Source organism: Grampus griseus, assembly GCF_964374135.1.
Source record: "Grampus griseus genome assembly, chromosome: 16".
Taxonomy (NCBI): Eukaryota; Metazoa; Chordata; class Mammalia; order Artiodactyla; family Delphinidae; genus Grampus; species Grampus griseus.
In genome coordinates, this window is record NC_139010.1 from 70,753,890 (window position 1) to 70,775,547 (window position 21,658).

A 21,658-nucleotide genomic window follows, 5' to 3' on the forward strand; every position below is an offset into this window, starting at 1 on the left:
AGCATATGCTTTGGGACAATAGCAGGAACGAAAGAACTTATACTTTCTGTGCAGTTTCGAGCAAAATGTTGTTATTCATGGCCAGGCTCCACCTTGCAGAGAAAGGCTGGGATTAGTCTTTGCAAAGATGGTCCTTTTGGCAAATCTTAGAAATCACGTGCAAATGAGGAGACCCCAGAGAGCTGTGACAGCCTCAGGAGGGATATGGCTGTTGGACGTGATGGGAAGGGGCTAGAATCCCATCCACTTTTTAGTGGGCCTCTCCCAGTCCTGGGTTTACCTTTCACCGATGAAATGAAATAATCTACACAAACTAACACTTAGCCCTGAGCCTGGCACTCCAGAGGCTCTCAAGGAATGTCAGCCACTGCCATCAGACCAGCGTCATCCATCTTCCTCTTAGACTATCTGGACTCATGTACCCTCAAGTCTGATTCCCAAGCTCTGGTTCTGGAAGCCAGGTGGCTCTACCCTGCCTCTAGGCCTTCGGGAACATCCCAGGATGCTCTGGGAGGGCCCACAAGTAAAACATACTCAGGACAAAGCAGAAACAGCCTCTGCTTTGGAGGGAGGTTTTCCCAAACCAATTTTTCTTTTTATCTGATGGGAAGGGCCGAGTTAAGAGGCAGCAGCAGGGGGACAGCACAAATAAATACAGAGAAACCTCTCCAGGGCCTGCTATTGTGCTGAGCACAATGACAGGCTCTGGAGAGCATTTTTATCCAGTTGAGACTGGAAACTAAAATAAATGTGGTCATATTACACCCTCCTCCAGAGCCCTGACTTACCGCAGCACTTCCCTGAGTGCCGTAGGGTGGAAGGGGCATTTCTTTGTCAGAGTCCTGGCTGGTGTGGGGGGAGAAGGGAATTTAGGGTGTGAAGGCAGGTCCTCAAAATTGGGGCTGAGATCCCTGAAGCCTTGGGCACTAGTCCTTTGACCACCCTGAACTTTCTCAAAAGCTGCTAACACCAAGTCCCCACCCTTCCCAGGGCTTTCCGGCCAACAATGGGCCATGTCCAGCAGGGCGGGGCTGGTGACACACCCAGGCAAGGCTGTTTGACTCTGTGGGGTGGAGGAGGGAGCCCCCTTCCAGAAATGGGCGGGGGGGGCTAAGCAGGACTGGTAGCTTTCTTGAGCCTCAGAAATGTCTCCCAATACTGTAAGGACTGGCAGGTCAGCCTCTGCGGCCTTGGGCTGCTTTGAAGTGAGTCATACATTGGAAAGATCTTTCTGAAACCAAAGCCATCTTTCATGGGAATGAGTCTCAACTCTTCTGCAGCTGGTGTTTCTAAACATCCCTCGAGCAGGCTGGGGAAATCCTCCCCACCCAGAAAACACCGAGGTCCAACGGCTCTAAAACTCCTTGGGAAAAGCTGAGCCCCCAGGCTGGCACATTTGGACGCTTCCATTGTAGGCGGCCTGGCACCCTGGCTCCTGCAGTACCCGTGGGGACAGCTGAGCCCTTCTCTGCATGACACTTGCTTACATTTTGAGCTTGGAACTGGGGAGATGGGGTCTGAATCCTAGGCCCACCACTCAATAGGCAGATCTTGTATAAGGCACTTGGTTTCTCTGGGTCTGTTTCCTCAGTTCTGCAGTAGAAGTGATGTAAGGAACTCCATGAAATAAAGCGTGTAATATGCTCACCTCAGAACTGGGCAAACAGTTAAGTCCTCACTACACGGCAGCCGCTTTATTAATAAAAGCTAATGTGCGAGCGCCCATTTTGTATCATGCCGCGTCCTATTCTACCTGATTCTCACAATAACTCTTTGAGGTAGATATTTTTATTACTATTCCTATTTTATAAAAATGGAAATTGAGGCTTAGAGAAGTTAGGCAAACTGTCACTAGTCACACAGCTAATTATTGGTGGAGCTTGAACTCAAACCCAGGGAGTTTGGGCTTCCCTGGTGGCGCAGTGGTTAAGAATCCGCCTGCCAATGCAGGGGACACAGGTTCGAGCCCTGGTCCGGGAAGATCCCACATGCCGCGGAACAACTAAGCTCGTGTGCCACAACTACTGAGCCTGAGCTCTAGAGCCCGCGAGCCACAACTACTGAGTCCACGTGCCACAACTACTGAAGCCTGTGCGCCTAGAGCCCGTGCTCCGCGACAAGAGAAGCCACGGCAATGAGAAGCCCGCGCACTGCAACGAAGAGTAGCCCCCACTCACCGCAACTAGAGAAAGCCCGTGCACAGCAACGAAGACCCAACACAGCCAAAAATAAATAAATAAATAAATTTATAAAAACAAAACAAAAAAATCCCAGGGAGTTTGATGCTATAGCCCACACTCAACTGCTATGTAACACTGTTATTATTACTATTAATTAGCACATCTTGGGAATTCTGTGGTGGTACAGCGGTTAGGACTCCAAGCTTCCACTGCAGGGGGCCTGGCTTTGATCCCTAGTCAAGGAACTAAGATTCCATAAGCCATGTGGTGTGGCCAAAAAAAAAAAAAAAAATCACATCTTCAGGGGATCTCAATCATAGATAATTATTGGACAAGAGAGTGTTGTTATTGAAGCATATAAAAGCTGTGGGCTTGTTTTAATGCTGGAGAATTCATAACAAAGACTAGAGGGGGAAAAAGCCCAGAACAAAAACTTAAATTCTTGAATGATTAAACTATCCAAAATAGTAGTAGACCGTTGGTGGGAATGTAAATTGGTGCAGCCACTATGGAGAACAGTATGGAAGTTCCTTGAGAAACTAAAAATAGGACTACCATATGATCCTGCAATACCACTACTGGGCATATATCCAGAGAAAACTATAACTCAAAAAGATACATGCACCCCAATGTTCATAGCAGTGCTATTCACAACAGCCAAGACATGGAAGCAACCTAAATGTCCATCGACAGATGAATGGATAAAGAAGATGTGGTACATTTATACAATGGAATATTACTCAGCCATAAAAAAGAATGAAATAATGCCATTTGCAGCAACATGGATGGACCTAGAGATTATCATACTAAGTGAAGTAAGCCAGACAGTGGAGGTCAAAGATGTTTTGAAAGATGTTTTCCTCCCACTGCATTCTAGTTTCTTAGTAAAATGGCCCAACTCACGGCAGCGGTTCCGAAGCTCCTGTCCTCAAACCTCAAATCCCCAGCCTTGCCTAAGTGATGAGACTGTTGCTGCTCTGTGTCACACACAAAACTGAATACCAGCTAGATCAGCACAGTGCAACAGCTCTATTAAATTGTTTCTTTAGTTCACTTGGTCAATATGGTCTGGGTCACTGGGCAAACAGTTCTGGAATATACCACTGCTACCTGATGCATTTTCCCCTCTAACCTGCCTTCCTACGTGATAAAAGTGCATTCCCAGGACTTTGATTTTGTTTTTGTCTTTAGAAGTTGGGCTGGCACTTTTTCAAATGGGACAGACCTTGAAAGGGAGCAGGGGAAACCAGAAAGGAAACCCGGTGTGGAGGCAGTTACGCATAAAGCACACACTTTATTCACTGAGTTGTGAGGACAACAGTGAGGCAGGACAGCGGCAGAGGGGCGGCAGGTGTTGATTTCAACAAGAGTGTGGAGCGCGTTGGGTGTCCCAAGCACAGTAACGCAGGCCCAGGGCCATCCCACCTCTGCACACTGGCACGTGGCATTCAGGATGCCGACCGATATCCACTCACTTTCACGGGGGACATGATACATCTTTTAAGCAGCATTTCTTCCAAATATTTGCTTTCTTGTTTCTGGAAGGGGAGGGGAGGCAGGAAGAACAGTATGCCTTCCAACACTTGAAAAAAAATTCCATTAAACCCAACTTAAAAAGGAAAGAACTGCAAAAGCTTCGATGCAGGACTGTCAGCAACTCACAGAAACCACACGTTTATCACGGGACAGGTCTGTACATAACACCCCAAAAGAACACCAATCCTGCAGACATTCGTCTTCTCTTCCGTAGGGTAAAGAAACATACACATATACAGTCACTAAGTGGCTCATTGCCTTTCTGAATGTTAGTGGATGCAGTCTTTTCCTCTACCTTTGGCAAACGGGCTCAGAAAGCGACTCATGGCATCGTCACTCTTGGGAGATACTCTTTTGGGAAGAATTTTATTTAATGATAACAATCGCCACTCAATTACACTAAGCATCAGAAAAGATTGGGTTTAATTTTGCTGTGTACACATATATTGTTTAGAAAGTTTTTCAGCTTAAACTGACCACCTCCCCCTTTCCTTTTGAGTTTGCCAGAAATGAAACTTGCCCCAAATGAGAAATACACAGATCCATATGCAAAGCGTGTCAGTCACCATCTCCCCACTACTCCCTAGACAGCAAATAGAAAGACAGTGATTTTTTAAAACGCCGAAGTCAAAGTTTCTCCTTCTTTCATTACGACATAATTGGGTAGTTCCCTTAACACACATCGCCACTATAAGGTGTCATTACGAACCTCAAGCCTGAAATGATCTCTTTTTCTGGATAGAACGTTCTTCAAAAGGGAGTACTAATGAGTGAGTTTTAGGGCATCCTGACAAACACTTGTTTTATAAAAAGGAAAATGATTTTACAAGCCAGATAAAATCAAGGCTGGCCTCGGAAGTAGATTAAACAGTGACCGGAAATACAGATGAGGTGATTTGTAAAAACTGAGCCTGCTGCAGAGGATGCAGAAGGGCTGATGGCACAGAGTTCATCTTCCTTCCATCATCTTTCCTGACAGTCAGAAAGAGGGCTCTGGGAGCCCACAGCCTGGAGGGTCCCCTGCCCCTTCAACATGCAAGAGAACGCTAACATCAAGTTTGCTTTAGAGAGTTTTTTTAGAAAGACCTACCTAGTCAAAAGTGGTTCATTTGAATTTTTAAACTTGCAAAAGCATAGATATATATACTGTATAATCATCTAAGAAGCAATTCTTTAGAAAAAGGTGTTTGCTTTAAAGTGTAAAGAAATTAGAGGAAAGTTTTAGGAACATTTCTAGCAAGACTTTTCCAAGTGGAGTTGACTGACATCACCAGATGGAGGGGATAGGAGTTGAAAAGAGCATTGTTCCAGCCTCACCTCGGAAGAGGAAACTCAGCTTGGCAACAACAGAATGGGAAGTTGGGGAGAACTGGGGAGACTAGAGGACATGACAGATAGAAACTACTTTTTTTTTTCCTTTGCACCTTATTCCCCATTGTCTCTAGCTTTTCTGTTCAAGGTTTCAGGGACCAGGCAGTTTATCTTTTGTTATTGAAGGAGTCACAGTAAGAACATTTCATAATGAACCCAAACCAAAATGTAGATACCTAGCGAGCTGGACAGGTTTCCCAACGCTCTTTATATCTCAACATAAATCACACCAGAAGACTAAATGGTATCCTGGCTGTTTTGGAAGCAACTTTAAAGGAAGCACTGACTTTCAGGTCATCATAGAGGCCTCTTCATGCAATCAGCCTATGCTTCAAGAATCACTAGTAAGCCCACTGATCAAAAATGTAGCCCTTTATGTATGCACTAAGGAAGCTTACCATGTGTATACTTCCTGTCCTAGAGTAAGCAATCCTCCTTAATTTGACTGTGTTAACCACTGGAATTTTTTTATGCGGGGCAGCGTTCAAGCAGAGAACACTGATTTCCTGTGCAGTGACCTGGACATTTTCGGGACACGCATGCTGAGTCCAGTTCAACGAAACACATAGGGCGCTGTAGCCCCACTGATTCAGTTTGGCAGTTGGAAGAATCAGGTTGCCCTGTGACCCGCGCCCGTGGCTGGAGCCTTCCGCTGGGGAGTGGGGTTGGGAAGCCCACTCTGCGTTCCCAGTGCCCCCTTCCCTAGAGCACAGCACTGCTCTGCTTGCAGCCAGGAGGCTACTGGCATGTTCTGGCAAGGCATTTTTGCACGGTGTAGTTTAAATTAGCTCATACACTTGATATGGAAAGAAGCTATTTCCCACCCCCGACCCCGCCAAGATGGATGCAAAACTGAATTCAAAAGTTACAAGAAAAGTAGAGTTTCATTAGTGGCGGCAAATTTAGGGCTCAGTTCTTTAACTATCATCGCCATTTTTCTTACACTGACATTTAATCTGCAAGTACGTGGATTATAACTCATTAGCCAATGAAAAAAAAACCTCTCCTCCAGCCGAAACCTCGGCTACGTTTGGCCATCCTTGTTATTGGTCGTGGCAGGGGAACACTGGGACTACACCACGGTCCTCACCCCTCACACTTTGCCAGAGCGAAGCAAGGATTAGGACACACAGGCGTTGTGCCCAGGCTACCCATGCAGGAGAGGTCACAGAAGGTGGGACAGCGGATGTACTGAATGAAGCAAGAGGCAACGGATAGATGAAGGGGCGAAACTGTGGGCTGCAGTCTGCCTTCAGTCCAAGGAGGAGCTGGTCTCCTCACATCTACCTCATCAGAGCCATTTGCTAAATATGTTAGTAGGTCCAACACACACATACACACACACACACACACACACACACACGTATTTGTGAGAAGAGTCCTCAAACATTCAATGTCTAGCAAAGGTCAGGCAGGTTTAGATTCTCTTGGGAAACACAGAATACTATAAAGCAATTGCAGTATTCACTACAGCACCCGGTTGCTAGAGCGTGTCACAAGTTAGGTCTGCAGTACAAGATCAGAAAGAATATTCTACTTGCTTTTTACCACTGGTGTCAGCTACTAACTCATTCTAATACTCGGTGCCAGCAGGAAGAATTTCTGAGCTTTTATTATTAGTGGCATATGCAGGTGAATTCAGATGTTTTCTTCTTTGGCTTTAACATAGAGTTTAAATTCTTAAACAGAGCCCCAAAGCATGAGAATAGATGTGACAACCTCCTACATGTGAGTCACGTCCTGTCTGAGTCTCAGCCAGAGGCTTTCAGGAACCATGGTGGGGTCTTAAATGCAAGTTTTGGGGTAATCTTCGGCTCCAATGTGAATGTTGTGTTACTGAGTTTGAGGACTCCGGTGAGATGTTCTGCTGTCTACACACAGTCTGATCCTAGGTCTGCGGTCTTCGGTCTGACGCTGACTTGAGCTACATGGAATATGCTGGCTTCTAACCACCAACACCCTTCCACAGGGGACCTGGTGGCAGGGATGCAGTTAGCCTCACTCTTGACCTTTGAGTCATGTGCACCTGTGCAAATGTCCCTGAGGAGCTGCAGCACAGTGGGACAAACATTCGAGCAGGAATGAAATTTAAAAGCACATGCAGACACACCAAACTGCCTTGGGTGAGTGAAAACACATAAACGCACACATGCAAACCAGGAAGTCCACAGACCTAGGCAAGAAAGAAAGCTCAAAAGACCAAATTAAATCATTCTGAGGCAATCTACCTTGGAGTTGCAGAGATTTCAAAGAGAAAAACATGCCTTTCCTTAGCCTACTACTGAAAAGACCTTAAAAAAACCAAAATCAGCCAGGGCTTGATGTGATTTAGAGAATGCCAGATAGAGAGCAGAGGTTGCTGGGTGGGAGAACTTGCATTGAGAGGAGACAGAACTTTTGTTTTTGATCAAGACTGCTGTGGCCTTTGGACAAAACTCACCTAACAGCATACAACTGGGCCAATCTGGAGACAATCCCCCTTTCCTTTCTTTGTAAGAGCGGAGGGCTGCGGGGCTGAGACATCTCCTGTCCTTGGTGCAGAGGAGCACGCTTTCTGAAGTAGAAAAGGGTTTAAGGAGAATTTTCATTCACTCCTTTTTCCTCTCTTTCTCTTAATTCTTTTTTCTTTTTAATAATAGGCTAAGTGGGCTTCCCTGGTGACGCAGTGGTTGAGAGTCCGCCTGCCGATGCAGGGGACACGGGTTCGTGCCCGGGTCCGGGAAGATCCCACATGCTGCGGAACGGCTGGGCCCGTGAGCCATGGCCGCTGAGCCTGCAGGTCCGGAGCCTGTGCTCCGCAACGGGAGAGGCCACAACGGTGAGAGGCCCGCGTACCGCAAAAAAAATAATAATAGGCTAAGTAATTTGCCAATCAGGTCCTAGCAAACAGTAGGGGACAAGGAGCCATGTTAAAAATGACTTTGGTGGCTATTGAAACAGAGCTGCCGGGGGCCCCGATTCTGCTTTCCCTCCTGCTGAAGCCCAGGCAGGGCTGCAGGAGGCCAGTGAGGAAAGGGAGGGCAAAGGCTGCTGCCACGTGGATCTATCCCTCGGGCTCTTCCTTCTCAGCCGCGGCGCTACATAATAAATATACTCGTACTTTGGAATTATTACAACTGCTTTTGTCCATGCGGCATCCTAAGGGTACTTGCTGGCTCTTACCCATACAGTCACACTATTATTGAATAACAGTTGAAAGAAAACAAAAGTAGCTCCTGCTGTGCACATAAGGTGATGGAAAAAGGTCACACGTGAACACTACTGTCGAGGGTGGGAACACAGACATTTCTACCCCACTGCTTCTGGGCGAATGTTGCCACGGGCTGGCCCATCATTTGGCTCATGGGTGTTTTAATCAGATTTTCCCTTTTGTTGCTGAGGGACAGTAGTTTGCAAAGTCTCCAATCAAGTTTGGGGCTCACTACAACATCCTATGTGTCACCGCCATGGTCAGTCCTTTTTCTAATTGCTGTCTATGTGTGGTACTCAGAAGAGTTTTGCTTTTTTCTTCATGTCGTTGCGTCTCCAAAGAGGTAACTTGTCAAAATCCTGGATGGACATTCCAAAGATTTCCCGAAACACTTCTGGGGCTAAGTGGCGCTGTGATGGGAGAAGAGAACAGTGGTCAGTCCTGATGGCCACATGGATGACCTTGAGAGTTGCTCTCCAGTTTATAAGTGATTGTTTTGAAGAGCAAAAGGCAGAATGATGGAAGAGGAGTTTATCTCTGAGGCTTCTTAGCAGGCACTGGACCCAGTGGTTCCTTACCTGGCCAGGCCAGGTGAGGCACCCTTCCTACCAAAGAAAAGAGCTGGTGGAGTATTAATGATGATTGTTGATAACATTGAATGGCGATGGGGCACGGTAAGATGAGTCATTATCCTGGAGGTGACTCCACTTCAGGTCCTTGGGACGCTGAGGAGATGCAGGGAAAATGGACCAGAGCAATAAGGAAGCCAGAGAGAGGCTTCCAGAGTGGTCCTTTGGCATCCCTGGGGCTTTTTCCTGGCTCAGCAGTGGGATGTTTGGTCTTCTGAGGAGACCAAGAACTTCAATCTCTTGTCCGCCTAGTAAGGTTCTCTTAGGATAGTGGAGCCTTTATTCTCTGTGCCAGCCTGACCTCACATACAGATGTACTGCTTTTTGTCAGAGAAAATTAATGATTCTTTATGAGATTAGCAGCCAGAGTTTTCCTTAATTAAAACCATTCAGATGGAAAAGTACAAAGATCAGTCTTCCACATCTAAGGAGGCCTTGGGTATGTGTACCCAGCGAACCCTTCGACAAGGAATGTGGAAACAGCCAAGGGAGAAACTTGCCCAGTACACACCTCTTTAGTGAACACTCCCTCCCCAATCTCCACAAACTCAACCCAGGCTCAGAGAAAGATAAGGATTTGGGGGTATCTGAAGAGTGATGGAGACTCCATTCCACATCCCCAGCCATAAATTAGGGCAACGCCAAATCTCCAGAGAACATGACTGAAATCAAACTGCATCTCCTGGGTTGTTCTTCTGAACTTTACCATACATTTTTATGCTCATCTCTTAAATACAAATTTGGGTTTTCCTCCAAGTTAGCTTAGTTTAACCTAGGTTGATCCTTTTTATCTTTTTGCCTTAACTGGAACATTTCTTAGGGGGAAGTTGTGGAAAATGCACAGGAATATGCAGTTGGGACAAGTTTTTTTGTTTGTTTGTTGTTTTTTTTTACCTCTAGCCTGGTTCTGTCCACGTCTCTTAGGATTTTGCTGCGCCCTCTGTTGGTCACCATCAGCATTTCATATGGAAATATCTGAGAAGCAAAGAAAAACACCTAGAATATTGCTGTCCATGTTTTTATTTTTATTTTTTTTGGCCATGTGGCATCTTAGATCAACTAGGGATCAAACCCGTGCCCCCTGCAGTGGAAGTGCGGAGCCCTAACCACTGGACTGCCAGGGAAATATTCCCACCGCTGTCCATTTTATCAACAAGCAGAAGCTACCTAAAATCTAAGACTCCCAAGATAGAGCTTCTAAGACACTATGGTTAGAGTATTAGAGTGATGGGTGTTCCTCACTCAAGTCTCCAGCAGACAGGGGCAGGTTCCTATACATTCCCAATACCCACAAGTGTCTCATGTGGCACTGTGCCTCTGGAGGGCGCTGCGAGTAAAAGAATACAACTTACTATGTATTGGGGATGAAGGTAAAAATTGGAAGAGAATTGAAATTAGAGGTTTATGTTTTACAAGGCAGTACACATTTGTAGGGTTAAAAAATCTCGTTCCATGTCCAGCTCATGAATCCAGTCCCAGAAGCAGTGTTTTGGTAGATGACGTATTGAAATAAGCCCCAGTTATAGTCACCAAGGAGCACAGCTCTTGGATACCCTTGGAGTCACAGGATGTTCTGGAGCTGGGGCAACCAATCATCCCAGTTTGCTTGGGACTAAGGAGGATCCCAGGATGCAAGACTTCCGGTGCTAAAACCAGGAAGGTCTTGGGTAAGCTAGGATGTGTTGGTCACCCTATCCGGAGGGCGCTGCAGCTGCTCCACGTGGAGCAGGCTTTGCCATGCTCATGGCAGGGGCCAAGTACACACCGAGGTCACAGGAGAGAAGTGCTGGTACTTCACTGGGAACACACAGCACCAGACCCAGCGAGGGCTTAAACCTGTTGACTCGGTGTGACAAAACCCACAGAGTGGAAAGATGCTTTATGACACACCCTGCCTAATGCACTGGGCTAGAGCCAAGTGGGTCTCAACCCTGAAGATGGTGAAAAAGATACAAAATCAAATCTTTTCAGGGTTATGTGTCAGTTTCATCCCATGTGAGAGGAAAGAGAAAAAGAGCCACACTTGCCTTTGGTTCCAACATGTTAGGCATGGAGACACCCCGGTCCATCCTCATTCCAGGCATGTGGCCATCTGGGAGGGTCTGCAGCAGAAATGCAGGTTTCAGGAGTGGCCCATGGCAGCATGGGGAGCTGAGGGAGAGCTCTGTGGGCTCCTAGACCTCCCTGTTTGGGTCTCAAATCTTCACGGCCATTTTAGAGATGTGTCACCTTAATTACCATGGATTTTTCAAAATGAGCTCCTTGTTAAATAAAAGCAGGGATAGTGGGAATGCTGCTTTTATACTCCAGCTGATGAAAGATTTTGGCTTAATAACTACTGACTAATCCCTGAATGTAGGCTGCACGTGTTAAAGTATATGGTACGTCAAAGAATTGCCAGGTCTATGTTTGTTTGTTTTTTTTAATTCTAATCTTAGCTTTCTTTGCATTTTTCCCCTTTTCTCATTCTCCATTATCATTTTACAAGGTTTAGGTTCTAGGAAAAAAGGAATGGTACCACACCAGCTCTTTCCTATTGGCCAAGACAGGGGTTTCTTTTCACCTGTGACCACACAGAGGAGGGGAGGGCCTCAAGGAGTGAGTGGTTATAACTAAAAGAAAAAGCAACTGTATGTGTGTGGACCCTTGATGCAGGTCCACTTCCACCCCAGAGAGGACTCTCCAAAGGCAGAGCAAGAGGGTCCTCGGACACCTGGTGTGGCTCATGCAGGCCTGCAGGACCAGCTTGACCTGGGCACCAGGCATGCGTGCTGCTCATGGCTCCTCACATCTGTGGACTAAAGATTAGACGGATCAACTAAAGTCAGGGTCTTCTCAACAGAAACCCTTCCCTGGAGCAGCAGAACATGTCTGGATTGTGAAAAGGCTGTTTTGCTGGTGTGGCCAACTTGGGAAAGACAGTGTTCCATACCTGGTAGTCTGGAAAGGAAAGAAAAAGAAAATCTCAGAAGGGCAAGCCCATATTAAAACAGGGAAACATCAACAGAGATTATAACCTATTGCAATTCTCCAAACATCCCCCAACAAGCCATGCTCTCCTGGCTCCGGGTCTCTGCGCACACTGCCTGGCTGCTCCCTGAAGCTGGAAGATGCCCGCTCTGGTTTTAGTTATCAGTTTAAACACCCTTTCTTGTGGAAGCTGACACCCTGAAGGTGTTTCTCCCTTCTCTCTGCATCTCCGATCGTAGCATTTATCTCACAGAGTTTCTCTCTCTCTGTCTCTGTCACATGCATTTTTTATTAGTTATCTATTTTATACATATTAGTGTATATATGTCAATCCCAATCTCCCAGTTCATCCCAGCCCTGCCCCCTGCTTTCCCCCCTTGGTGTCCATACATTTGTTCTCTACATCTGTGTCTCTGTTTCTGCCTTGCACCCCAGTTCATCTGTAGCCACATGCATTTTGAAGGTAGGCCCCTGTCTTGCTTCACGGTACTTCCAGGGATCTAATTAGTGCTCGGTACATAGTAGGAGCAATGAATTCCCTCCTACAAACTCGCTTCTTGTGGTCTCACATCAGGAGAGACCCTCTGGGATTTTAATACATGCCCTGATGGCTCAGAGGACAGATGTGATCTGACCGTAGGATGTGACACAGCCTGAGCCCAGCTAACATGCCTGTGACAGCACAGCCCCTCTTCCCCTTGGTCAGCCAACACCCGGCCGCAGGGGCCTCACCTCGCACTCCCCCGCTGACATCCCCATAGCTGCTGTACTGAGCAAAGTCTGTAGAAACAGGCTGAAATGAAGAAAAACACACCATTAGCAAATCTGCTCCACGGTACTCATTCTGGAGTCAGGCGAAAAGGAAGATGGGATTTACAAAATCCTGAGAATTCCTCCCAAGCCGAATTCCTGGACCCCTATTATTTTTCCTACGTAGTTCTTCTTCTATGAAATACCTGTGTTTTGTGGTATATCCTATGCTACTGCTCAGCAGGTCCTTGGCAAGCAATTATCTCTTGCTGATAAATAAAAACACATTTTTCCACATCACAGCTACACAGTTACACTTGTTCTATGCTTTGTGGGGAGGGAGGTTGTAACAAACTTTCCTGTATCTTTTTACAGCAGAGATAATGGCTCCGGTAATTACTTTTTGCTTGACTGTAGAAATATTGGACACACAATTAATCTAGTCTTCCCATAAGCTTATACAGGCTATTCTTTTATCTAAAGTCAATTTCTCTTTCTCTCAATAGAAATATCTTATTTTGCCTGTAACTCAAAGTGATTTACCAGGAGAGCAGGGTGATTACAATTTTCATTATATCCAACACTGAGATCATATTGTCAGATGTATTCAGACAATACATCAGCACTTCCACCAGGACTCAAGAGGGAAGAGACTCAGAAACGAGTAACTGAGAAATCTCACCCGGTGAAGCCCGTTTTTCCCATAGCCTGGGAGAGATGAGGTTTTCGATGATAGAGCATGTGAAGCTGAATAAGAGAAAGATAAAAAAAGTAATTGTTAGGAACCCGAAGTCCAATTCTTTCATGAAGTCGGCAGTGTATCTTCTACCCTACAGAATAGAGGATTTAGAAAAAAACAATCCAAATATTGGGTTCAAATGTTCATAAAATGCCACCATGTTTGGCTGATGCAGGGAATGGGTGGGCAGTGAAATTTTCGAGGAGGGATGGGGAAGGAAGAAGTGCTTGGCATCTCTGAATCCTCAACACAATCCTAATAATAATGGTAGTATTTCCATTTTACAGGAGAAGAAATAGGGGCTAATAGAAATGTAAGTATCTTGCCCACGGCTGCTCAGCTTGTAAAGATCTAAGCAATGATCTAAACCCAGGGCTATTGGGATACACAGGCCCAAGCCCCAGTTGGTACGGCAGCAATAACTGATCTGGAGGCCTACACTTACGTTACCAAGATCTACTGGTCAACCACAGGTGGACTCCTGGGAGGCTTGGGATAGGGTATCCCATTGATCAACAGTGTGGACACCTCATAAACTGCTGGGCTTTGGAGGGAGTAGACCTGGGCTTGGGTTTTGGCTCTGCAACTTAACACCTCTGCATCTTCGGGCATCGTAATCCATCTTGTTAAGTCTTCATTTCTTGACCCATGTAGATACAGTGCTGTTTATTTTTATACAACAGAGTTGCAGAATTGGAAGGAACTCTAAAGATTACTAAACTACCTAATCCAAGATTAATGCCAGTGACACATCTATGAGAAGTAGCAGGGCATTCCGGTTAAGGGTGTAGGCTCTGGGGTTATAATACTTAGACTCCTAAACCTTAGTTTTGGTAGTTATCAGCAATGTGACATCGGGTAAGTTACTTAAACTTCCCTTTACTTGTCTCCTGATTTACAAAATGGGGAAGATGATAATACTCATAATACCATCTACTTCATTGGTATGTCGTGAAGATTAAATGAAATAATGTTTAGCAGAAGTGTTTGCAGAGGAAGCACTAAACACATGTTTAAAGGAATCCTCAGGAGAGAAAATTAGGCACTAGTTCACAACATGTGAGAACATATCTTGTGGGTTAAAAGAGAACAGGCTTATGACAAGTATAAGCAGGGGAAAATATACCGAAAGACTATTTCAGCCCAGTATATAAGTAATCTCTTTCAAAAGTATCAACAACAGCACTGTTAGCCCTCAGCTCTTATATTGAATATACTAAAGTCATAATACTTTGAAAAAACTGTTCATGCTCTCTACAGTTAAAAAGCGTTCTGTTCTTGGACTTCCCTGGCGGTCCAGTGGTTAAGACTCTGTGCTTCCACCGCAGGGGGCACGCGTTCAGTCCCTGGTTAGGGAACTAATGGCCCACAGGGCAACCAAATCAAAAAAAAGAACAAAGTTCTAAAAAGCATTCTGTTCTCTGTGAGGATTTTCTTTTTGCCGCTTCCCTCTGAGATGTATGTTCTAGAAGGTAGACCCGGCACAAGGGAACTGACCCCTCTTGGTTCCTGAGATCCTCCAAGGGCTCCCCCTATTTCCAACAGGAAGGAAACATACATTTAAGGAAGAGCCATGGCAGGCTCTTAAGCTAAGTTGACATGACATAGGATTCTTACATTTCCTTTCCTATAGAACACTCTGTAGATTCCACCAGAAACCACCCTGCCTCTCCTGGAACCGTCAAAATAGGCTCCTTGCAGGCAGGTGGCCAGCTCCTGGCTCAGGGAAGGCGGTGGGTCTGCTGCTCACCTGAGTTGATGGAAGAATCATAGCGCCCGGTGGCCAGGGAGGACCTCTCCCGGCTCTCCCTCTCCTTCTCCATCTCTTCTTTCAGTATCAACTGGCCCAGGCCCGAGTTGAGCTATTCACAGAGAAAAGGAAAACGAAAGCGAAGCCCGCAATTACTTTTAGGGAACTGCAGTTTCTTTTTAGGAGATCCTGCAAGAAGTTCCTGACTCTGGAGAGGGCTGAGGCATATTGTCCCAGAGCCTGGTGGCTCCCCAAAAGGTCAGCCAGGTCTTGGACCTTGAACCCACCATAGTCCCTTCAATGTCAAGGCTCTGTTGCCCTAAACCAGGCTCCACATCAGAAGAGTGTTCTCCCTCCTTTGCCCTCCCCCCAAAGCACCAGCAGGTAGACTCAGGAGGGCAATGTGTGAGTATGTACAGATTTTTGATGTGGGAAGGGAAGACTGGGGACAGTAGCCTTTAAAGATAAATTACACTGATTTGTTTAAAAACAGGGGAAAAAATAATGCATGCTCATTGTACAGATTCTAGAAAACCCAGAAGGAAAGAAGAACCCATAATCCACCACTCAGAGACACCACCATTTACATTCTCATCTGCATCTATCCAGTAGTTTTCTACGCACATAATATACAAAACTGGGAACACATAATAAATGTAACTTTGTATCCTTATATAACTAGTATCATGTGCATTCCCCATATGATGAAGTATCTTTGGAAAATGACCCTTATTGGTAGGAGTTGATCATGTCTAGGCTCCCTCAACCCCAGGCCTTCTGGGATGCTGTGGGCCTAGCTAGAGACGGAGTGTACAATGAGGATGTCTTAGTGACAGTCCATTTTATCCCCTCTCTCTTGGCCCAGATATACACACACAAGGTCCTATGAGTCCTGAGGAAAGACTTGGAGAAAGGCTCTTTCCCAAGGGAATCCCTTCAGCAGAGCCTGCGTGAGGGAAGGAAGGTGTTGTACCACCTCGGAGTGCACTCTGGCTTTACCTGGCCTTTCAGCATCCTTTCAACACATGCACCGCACACCCACACACCCCACACAGAGTCTCGCTCTCCTCGAAAAGGCCCAAACATTCCGTGTCTCTCTGACCTCCAGGTCACCTCTTCCAGAACCCGCTAAGTATCTGCCTTATTACAGTCACTAGATGCCCATCTTGTCTCTCCTACTGGACCGTAAGCCCCTGAGGGCTGGGAGTGCCCCCTGCTAATCTTGGTGGCTCGCCCATAGCAATCATTCAGTAACATGGATCAACAGAAGACAGAACCGAAGTGAAGGCTGCAGCAAAGTAGTTTAAGGACAAACCTTCATTAATTGCTCCTCTTGTAGCTGTCGGCGTCTCAGCAGTTCCTCGTCGTCTTCCTCTCTGCCACTAGATCTGCGTCTCATGTCAGCTCCTAAGTCCACAGCAAAGACAACCTCTCACGTTAGCCCCACAGCAAGGGGAGCTCAAGGGACTAGTCCACCTGTGCTCAACGTGTCAGGCGGGCAAAGTCAGCAGTGGTCTTCAACATTCGTGAACAACACATGGGAAAAAAGAGCCTGCCACCAGTTCAGCTGGTTTCTTGAGACAACGGGGCCCCATTCGACAAGCCAGTCCAAAAATGTGATTCAGTAAGGCATGCCTCCCAACAATCTGATCTGCTCAATTAGAACTCGGTTTGCCATTACGATTGGGTCTAAGTCATCCCACTGGCCACTTGTCAGAGCTTCCATAGTAAGTGGGAGGGGCATCTACGGTTATTATTTTCATGTCCCTGAGGTCATTGTTCAAATAGAGAGGAAGCCAGATTCATCTAGATACCATCAAATAGGTAAAACAGTCTCTTGTGATGAATTTAAAAATCTTGTTTTCTTTTTCTGAATATTTAGGTTTGTCACCATACCATCACCCTGTCTTCTACCTCCAATAAATTCATTAAGAAGCATGCTTCAGTGGTTAAGACTCCACGCTCCCAATGCAGGGGGCCCAGGTTCGATCCCTGGTCAGGGAACTAGATCCCACATACATGCCACAACTAAGAGTTTGCATGCCACAACTAAGGAGCCCGTGTGTCACAACTAAGGAGGCAGCAAGCCACAATTAAGAAGCTCTCAAGCCACAACTAAAGAGCCCACCTGCTGCAACTAAGACCCAGTGCAACCAAATAAATAAATATTTTTTAAAAAAAAGAAAAAAGAAGCATGCTTTATTTTTCTTTGAAGAGATGGGTCTCTAATGTTTCCTTGCTCTTAATCTTTCAGAAAATGGTCACAAAAGGGTTTTATACTAATGGGCCAATAAAAAGGGTTAATGCAGCTAAAAAGTTACTTATTTCAGTATAATAGAGCAGATCACGTACAATTTTTAAGCTTCCTGGAAAAGGGGAGATGGAGGGGAAAGGAGGAATCTGTCTGGATGTCTGGAAAATTAAGATAATTATCGCTTTTCCTAAGTGGCTTGGACTAATTTAGCTGTGGGAAGAGATAGGAAAGCCTGCTAATCTAATCAAAATAAACTCTAACTAATACCTTCAGGGTTTGATCAGTTGGATTAATGGACCAGAAGCTTTCTTCATTTTGGAACCCCGAACTATTTAGTGATGACAGTTGGTAACAACAAAATGTTAATTCTCCCCTAAAGTTTAGCTGTTTAATGTCCCTGCTATGCAACACGACTGAACTAGGAACCTCAGCGGCCCCAAGAACTGCCTGAAGGATGTGGACCAGCAGAAAAAAAAAGCTGACGACTGAGTCTTAGTTTCTAAAATCATGAATATCAACGTGAATTTTCTCTCTTTAATCTACACGAACAAAAATGAATAGACATAAGTTTTCAAGAACTAGATACATCTTAAGTCAACATAACGTATAGAATACTTGTGAATAAGGAACCCAGGAGGTATAATAGATTTTTCCTTCAACTATTTCTATAGATATCAATTGCTTTAAAATCCACTTCTATTGCCTGTAAAAGTTATTCCAAAAATAACTTGGCAAAAAATAGCAGGATGAAGAAAATTTGGGAATTTTGGAAAATTGAAGGCCTTTTAGGTTGTCAACAGAAATGTGATAAGATAGTCATATCTTTGTAAAGCTGACTCACTAAATTTTCAGTACTACCTTCTGAGTTTGCTAATACCATTTTTTAGGGCCAAGTGATTTCACTAATGACAAAGCAGTAAACACACAGACAGTCTAAAGCATAAATGTGTGGTTCAAAGCAAAGAATGAAACAGCTCCAATGTGACATTTTAGCACAGAAGTCATGGAAATGACAGATGTGAAATCATGTAGCTTTACATGAGTAATATTCCAGAACACCTGCTACTCTGTAACAGCCCTTCTTAGTAATGCAGAACGTGATCAGGCAAGAAAAATGAAAGAGCTTCAGCGTTAAGATTGGTTGTTAAGAGAATCGTAATTACAACCCAGAAATCATCTAAAACAAACTTAATTCAAAGAAGTCACACTTCTGTGGACACTCAGTAAATCCACCCACTATGCTCTAACTATATAGAACGAAGTTCTTGGTAGGAGGCTTTGATTCAACTATGTTCAAAAGAGTTACTGGGGCTTCCCTGGTGGTGCAGTGGTTGGGAGTCCGCCTGCCGATGCGGGGGACATGGGTTCGTGCCCTGGTCTGGGAGGATCCCACGTGCCGCGGAGCGGCTGGGCCCGTGAGCCATGGCCGCTGGGCCTGCGCGTCCGGAGCCTGTGCTCCGCAACGGGAGAGGCTGCAACGGTGAGAGGCCCGCGTACCACAAAAAAAAAAAAAAAAAAAAAAAAAGTTACTGACTTTACAATAATAACTGAGAGTCCACGCAAAACACCCGTTTTAGACCAGTTCTGCACCTCACTGGGCTTGGTTAGCACAAGGCTCTGGTGGTTGGGTTTTTGAAGCATTCTGCACACACGTTAACACTACCTTAGTTCTTTTCACTGTTCTAACTCTTGGTCATACTTTTCTTAAAAAGTCTTTACACTAGGACACATGTCCTTGCATACTTTTAAGCACTGCATCTTGAGATCTCCTAGCAATCTGTCCATGTGGCTTAGCTGCTACCGTTGCATACCTATGGCGGCAAGTGAGGGGGGACCAGGCCAGTGGTCCGTCTCAATCTTTGGTATCTCGCTGGGGTCTGGAGCCTGGGCTGCTGGGAACTTGGAAAACTTGATGATGTCTTCTGAAGACTTGCTCTGGGCTGCCAAGGCAGCTGCATCTGGATGGGAATCAGGGGCAGCTTAGCTAGCGGTCTGTAAGGTCATGGCAGTATACAATCCTCTTACATAGTTTTCTCGTGCTCTGGCAAAAAGTGTGAACTCCAGAGAGCTGTTTATCACCGTTATCCATCACCCCGTCACTAACAGTTCCTAGTGACAACTCGACTCATCCTCCTTACGTTCTGCCGGAAGCAAAGCTTCATTCTACATCTGTTCTACATCTGAAAAATCTTGTTCCAGAGCTGTGCTGTCCAATACTAGCTCGAGCCACACGTGGCTACTCACGTTTAAATGAACACAATTAAATAAAACAAACGATTAATAAAACTAAAATTCAGTTCCTCAGTGGCACTAGCCACATTTTATGTGATCCATACCTACACGTGATTAGCGGCTACTGTATTGGACAGTATAGTTATAGAACATTTCCATCATCCCGGAAAGTTCCACTGGACAATTCTAGAGCAATTAGAAATTTGAATCTAGTTAATTTGAAATTAAAGAGGTTAGTGAAAAGCATGACATTGTCACTTGACTGTAGGTGTTAATCGTAGGAGAGTTGGTTGGCTTTGAATTTTTGTGGCTTCTCAGCCACAAAAATATTGGTCCAGTTCATTTCAATCCTTGCCTATTGTATATGTGTCCTTGATTCCTAGGTGAAGTGGCAGCAGGAGAATCCACTGTCAGCTTGCAGGAATTTAGCCTTGAGACTTGGGTTTGCCATACCCACTCGCTGTTTTGTTCAAGGGGCTGCATATACAAATGAGTCATCCAGCTTTAAAACCACAAAAGCCAGAATAGGAGCAGCATGAGTTCGCAGAGTTCTTAATGGCTGTGCTGATAGGTGGAGTCATTGGCTTAGAGCCCCAGATGGAATCACAGAAGTGGAGCAAAACAAACCAGGTTAAATGGTCAGTCCCTGATTCTGGCTAATTCTGCAAGCTGACCTGGGATGTTACTAAACATTCCACAATATATTTATAATGCTATAAATAAAATTTGCCCCCCTCCCTGGGCTCACAGATTTTTAAATCTGGAAGTAACTTTTTGAATTTTCATCTCCAATTCCACATTTTTTAAGTAACTTTCTGGGTCTCAATTTGCTTAAGTAACTTGACTGAGGTCGCCCTACATAATAATAAGGGATAAATTCTCAGCCAGGCATGGAACAGTATTTTTCCTGAATTTCTAACCTCATGAGTATAAAAGATAAAATCAGCTTGGAAAACACTGCACACTATATCCTCTTCTTAAAGAAGGACTATATGTGTTAGCATATTAAAGACTAAGAAGTGTACTTTATTTAAGTCTAGCATTTTCCAAATGCACAGGGCATAGACACCAGTTTTTGGTATGACATCTATTTCTATCACAGAGAATTGCTCTTTTGCAGAATGTCCTTTGGGATGTACCGCTCTGGTTGTGCTACTCTTAATTACAAGAGACTGAAAGAAAGTAAAGAGTAAAGTCAATTTCACAAAAAGAAGCAAACTAATCCCTTCCAAATAAATAACCTAACATTATCCTATCTTTTTAAATCTTAAGTATTTGATTATTTTTATTTGGAGAGGCAGGGTCTTAAGAGATTTTAGTATTTTAAAAAAAGTCTCTATAAACTGATAAATCAAACTGGGAATCTTATTCTTAAATTAAAAAATATATATATATTTTAAAGCCAGACTTCAAACAGTACTTACGCATTAGAATTGGTGAAGTCAGTAAACATTCACATGTTAATGAGTGGGTGAGAAGACATTAAACCATAAAAAAAGCAAACAAAAACAAGGTTAAGAAACTTAAAAAAGCAAGCACATGGTGTAAACTCAAAAAAAAAAAAAAACACAGATAAAAAAAATCATAGTTCTAGAACCATTGCAATACATACATTCTTTTTCCCCTAGAATGTTGGCCTGAAATTTTTTTCCTTTTTGCATTTTCAACTCTATTTGCTTTTCATGTCATCCTAAGCCTTTAGGACTCATTAATGTCAACTGGATTCTAAAGGCAGCCTTCAAATTTCCAGGCACAATTTGTGTATAATTTTCTGAAATCACCTGGAGACCAGGCTTGGCTTTCTACCCATTCACAAAGATTTACAGCAGCTGAATCTATAGAGACCTAATAATGTTGGAGGGAAATGTGATTTACAAAGAGTAATATGATTTCCTGGGTTTAAAAATTCTATATTCCCAGAAAAGGAAAACACAATTATAAATCCACATCAGTGGTTCTTAGCTTGCAGGAATTTCAGAGACAAGCTGGCCTAATGTACTGGTTTTTGCAGATGAGAAAACTGAGGGACAGAGGTTACGTTTCTGATATCACAGAAC

General features: G+C 44.6%; 1 protein-coding gene across 7 annotated transcripts in view; it reads right to left on the minus strand.

Moving 5' to 3' along the window:
• Positions 1 to 4,063: 4,063 nt before the first annotated feature.
• ABLIM1 (actin binding LIM protein 1) overlaps positions 4,064 to 21,658 on the minus strand; it is a 318,363-nt gene continuing 300,768 nt past the window's right edge. For 3 of the 7 annotated variants that reach the window (XM_082674202.1, XM_082674200.1, XM_082674201.1), the window contains exons 17-22: positions 19,181 to 19,327; positions 16,431 to 16,522; positions 15,116 to 15,227; positions 13,309 to 13,373; positions 12,609 to 12,669; positions 11,010 to 11,846 (exon numbers count right to left, since the gene is read on the minus strand). In XM_082674202.1, the coding sequence (XP_082530328.1) occupies positions 11,731 to 11,846; positions 12,609 to 12,669; positions 13,309 to 13,373; positions 15,116 to 15,227; positions 16,431 to 16,522; positions 19,181 to 19,327 (593 nt within the window). In that variant the 3' untranslated portion in view covers positions 11,010 to 11,730. Of the gene's footprint in view, positions 8,688 to 9,800; positions 9,882 to 10,933; positions 11,847 to 12,608; positions 12,670 to 13,308; positions 13,374 to 15,115; positions 15,228 to 16,430; positions 16,523 to 19,180; positions 19,328 to 21,658 lie in introns of those variants that run through there. The other 4 variants (XM_082674203.1, XM_082674205.1, XM_082674206.1 and 1 more) reach the window with 3 other exon arrangements.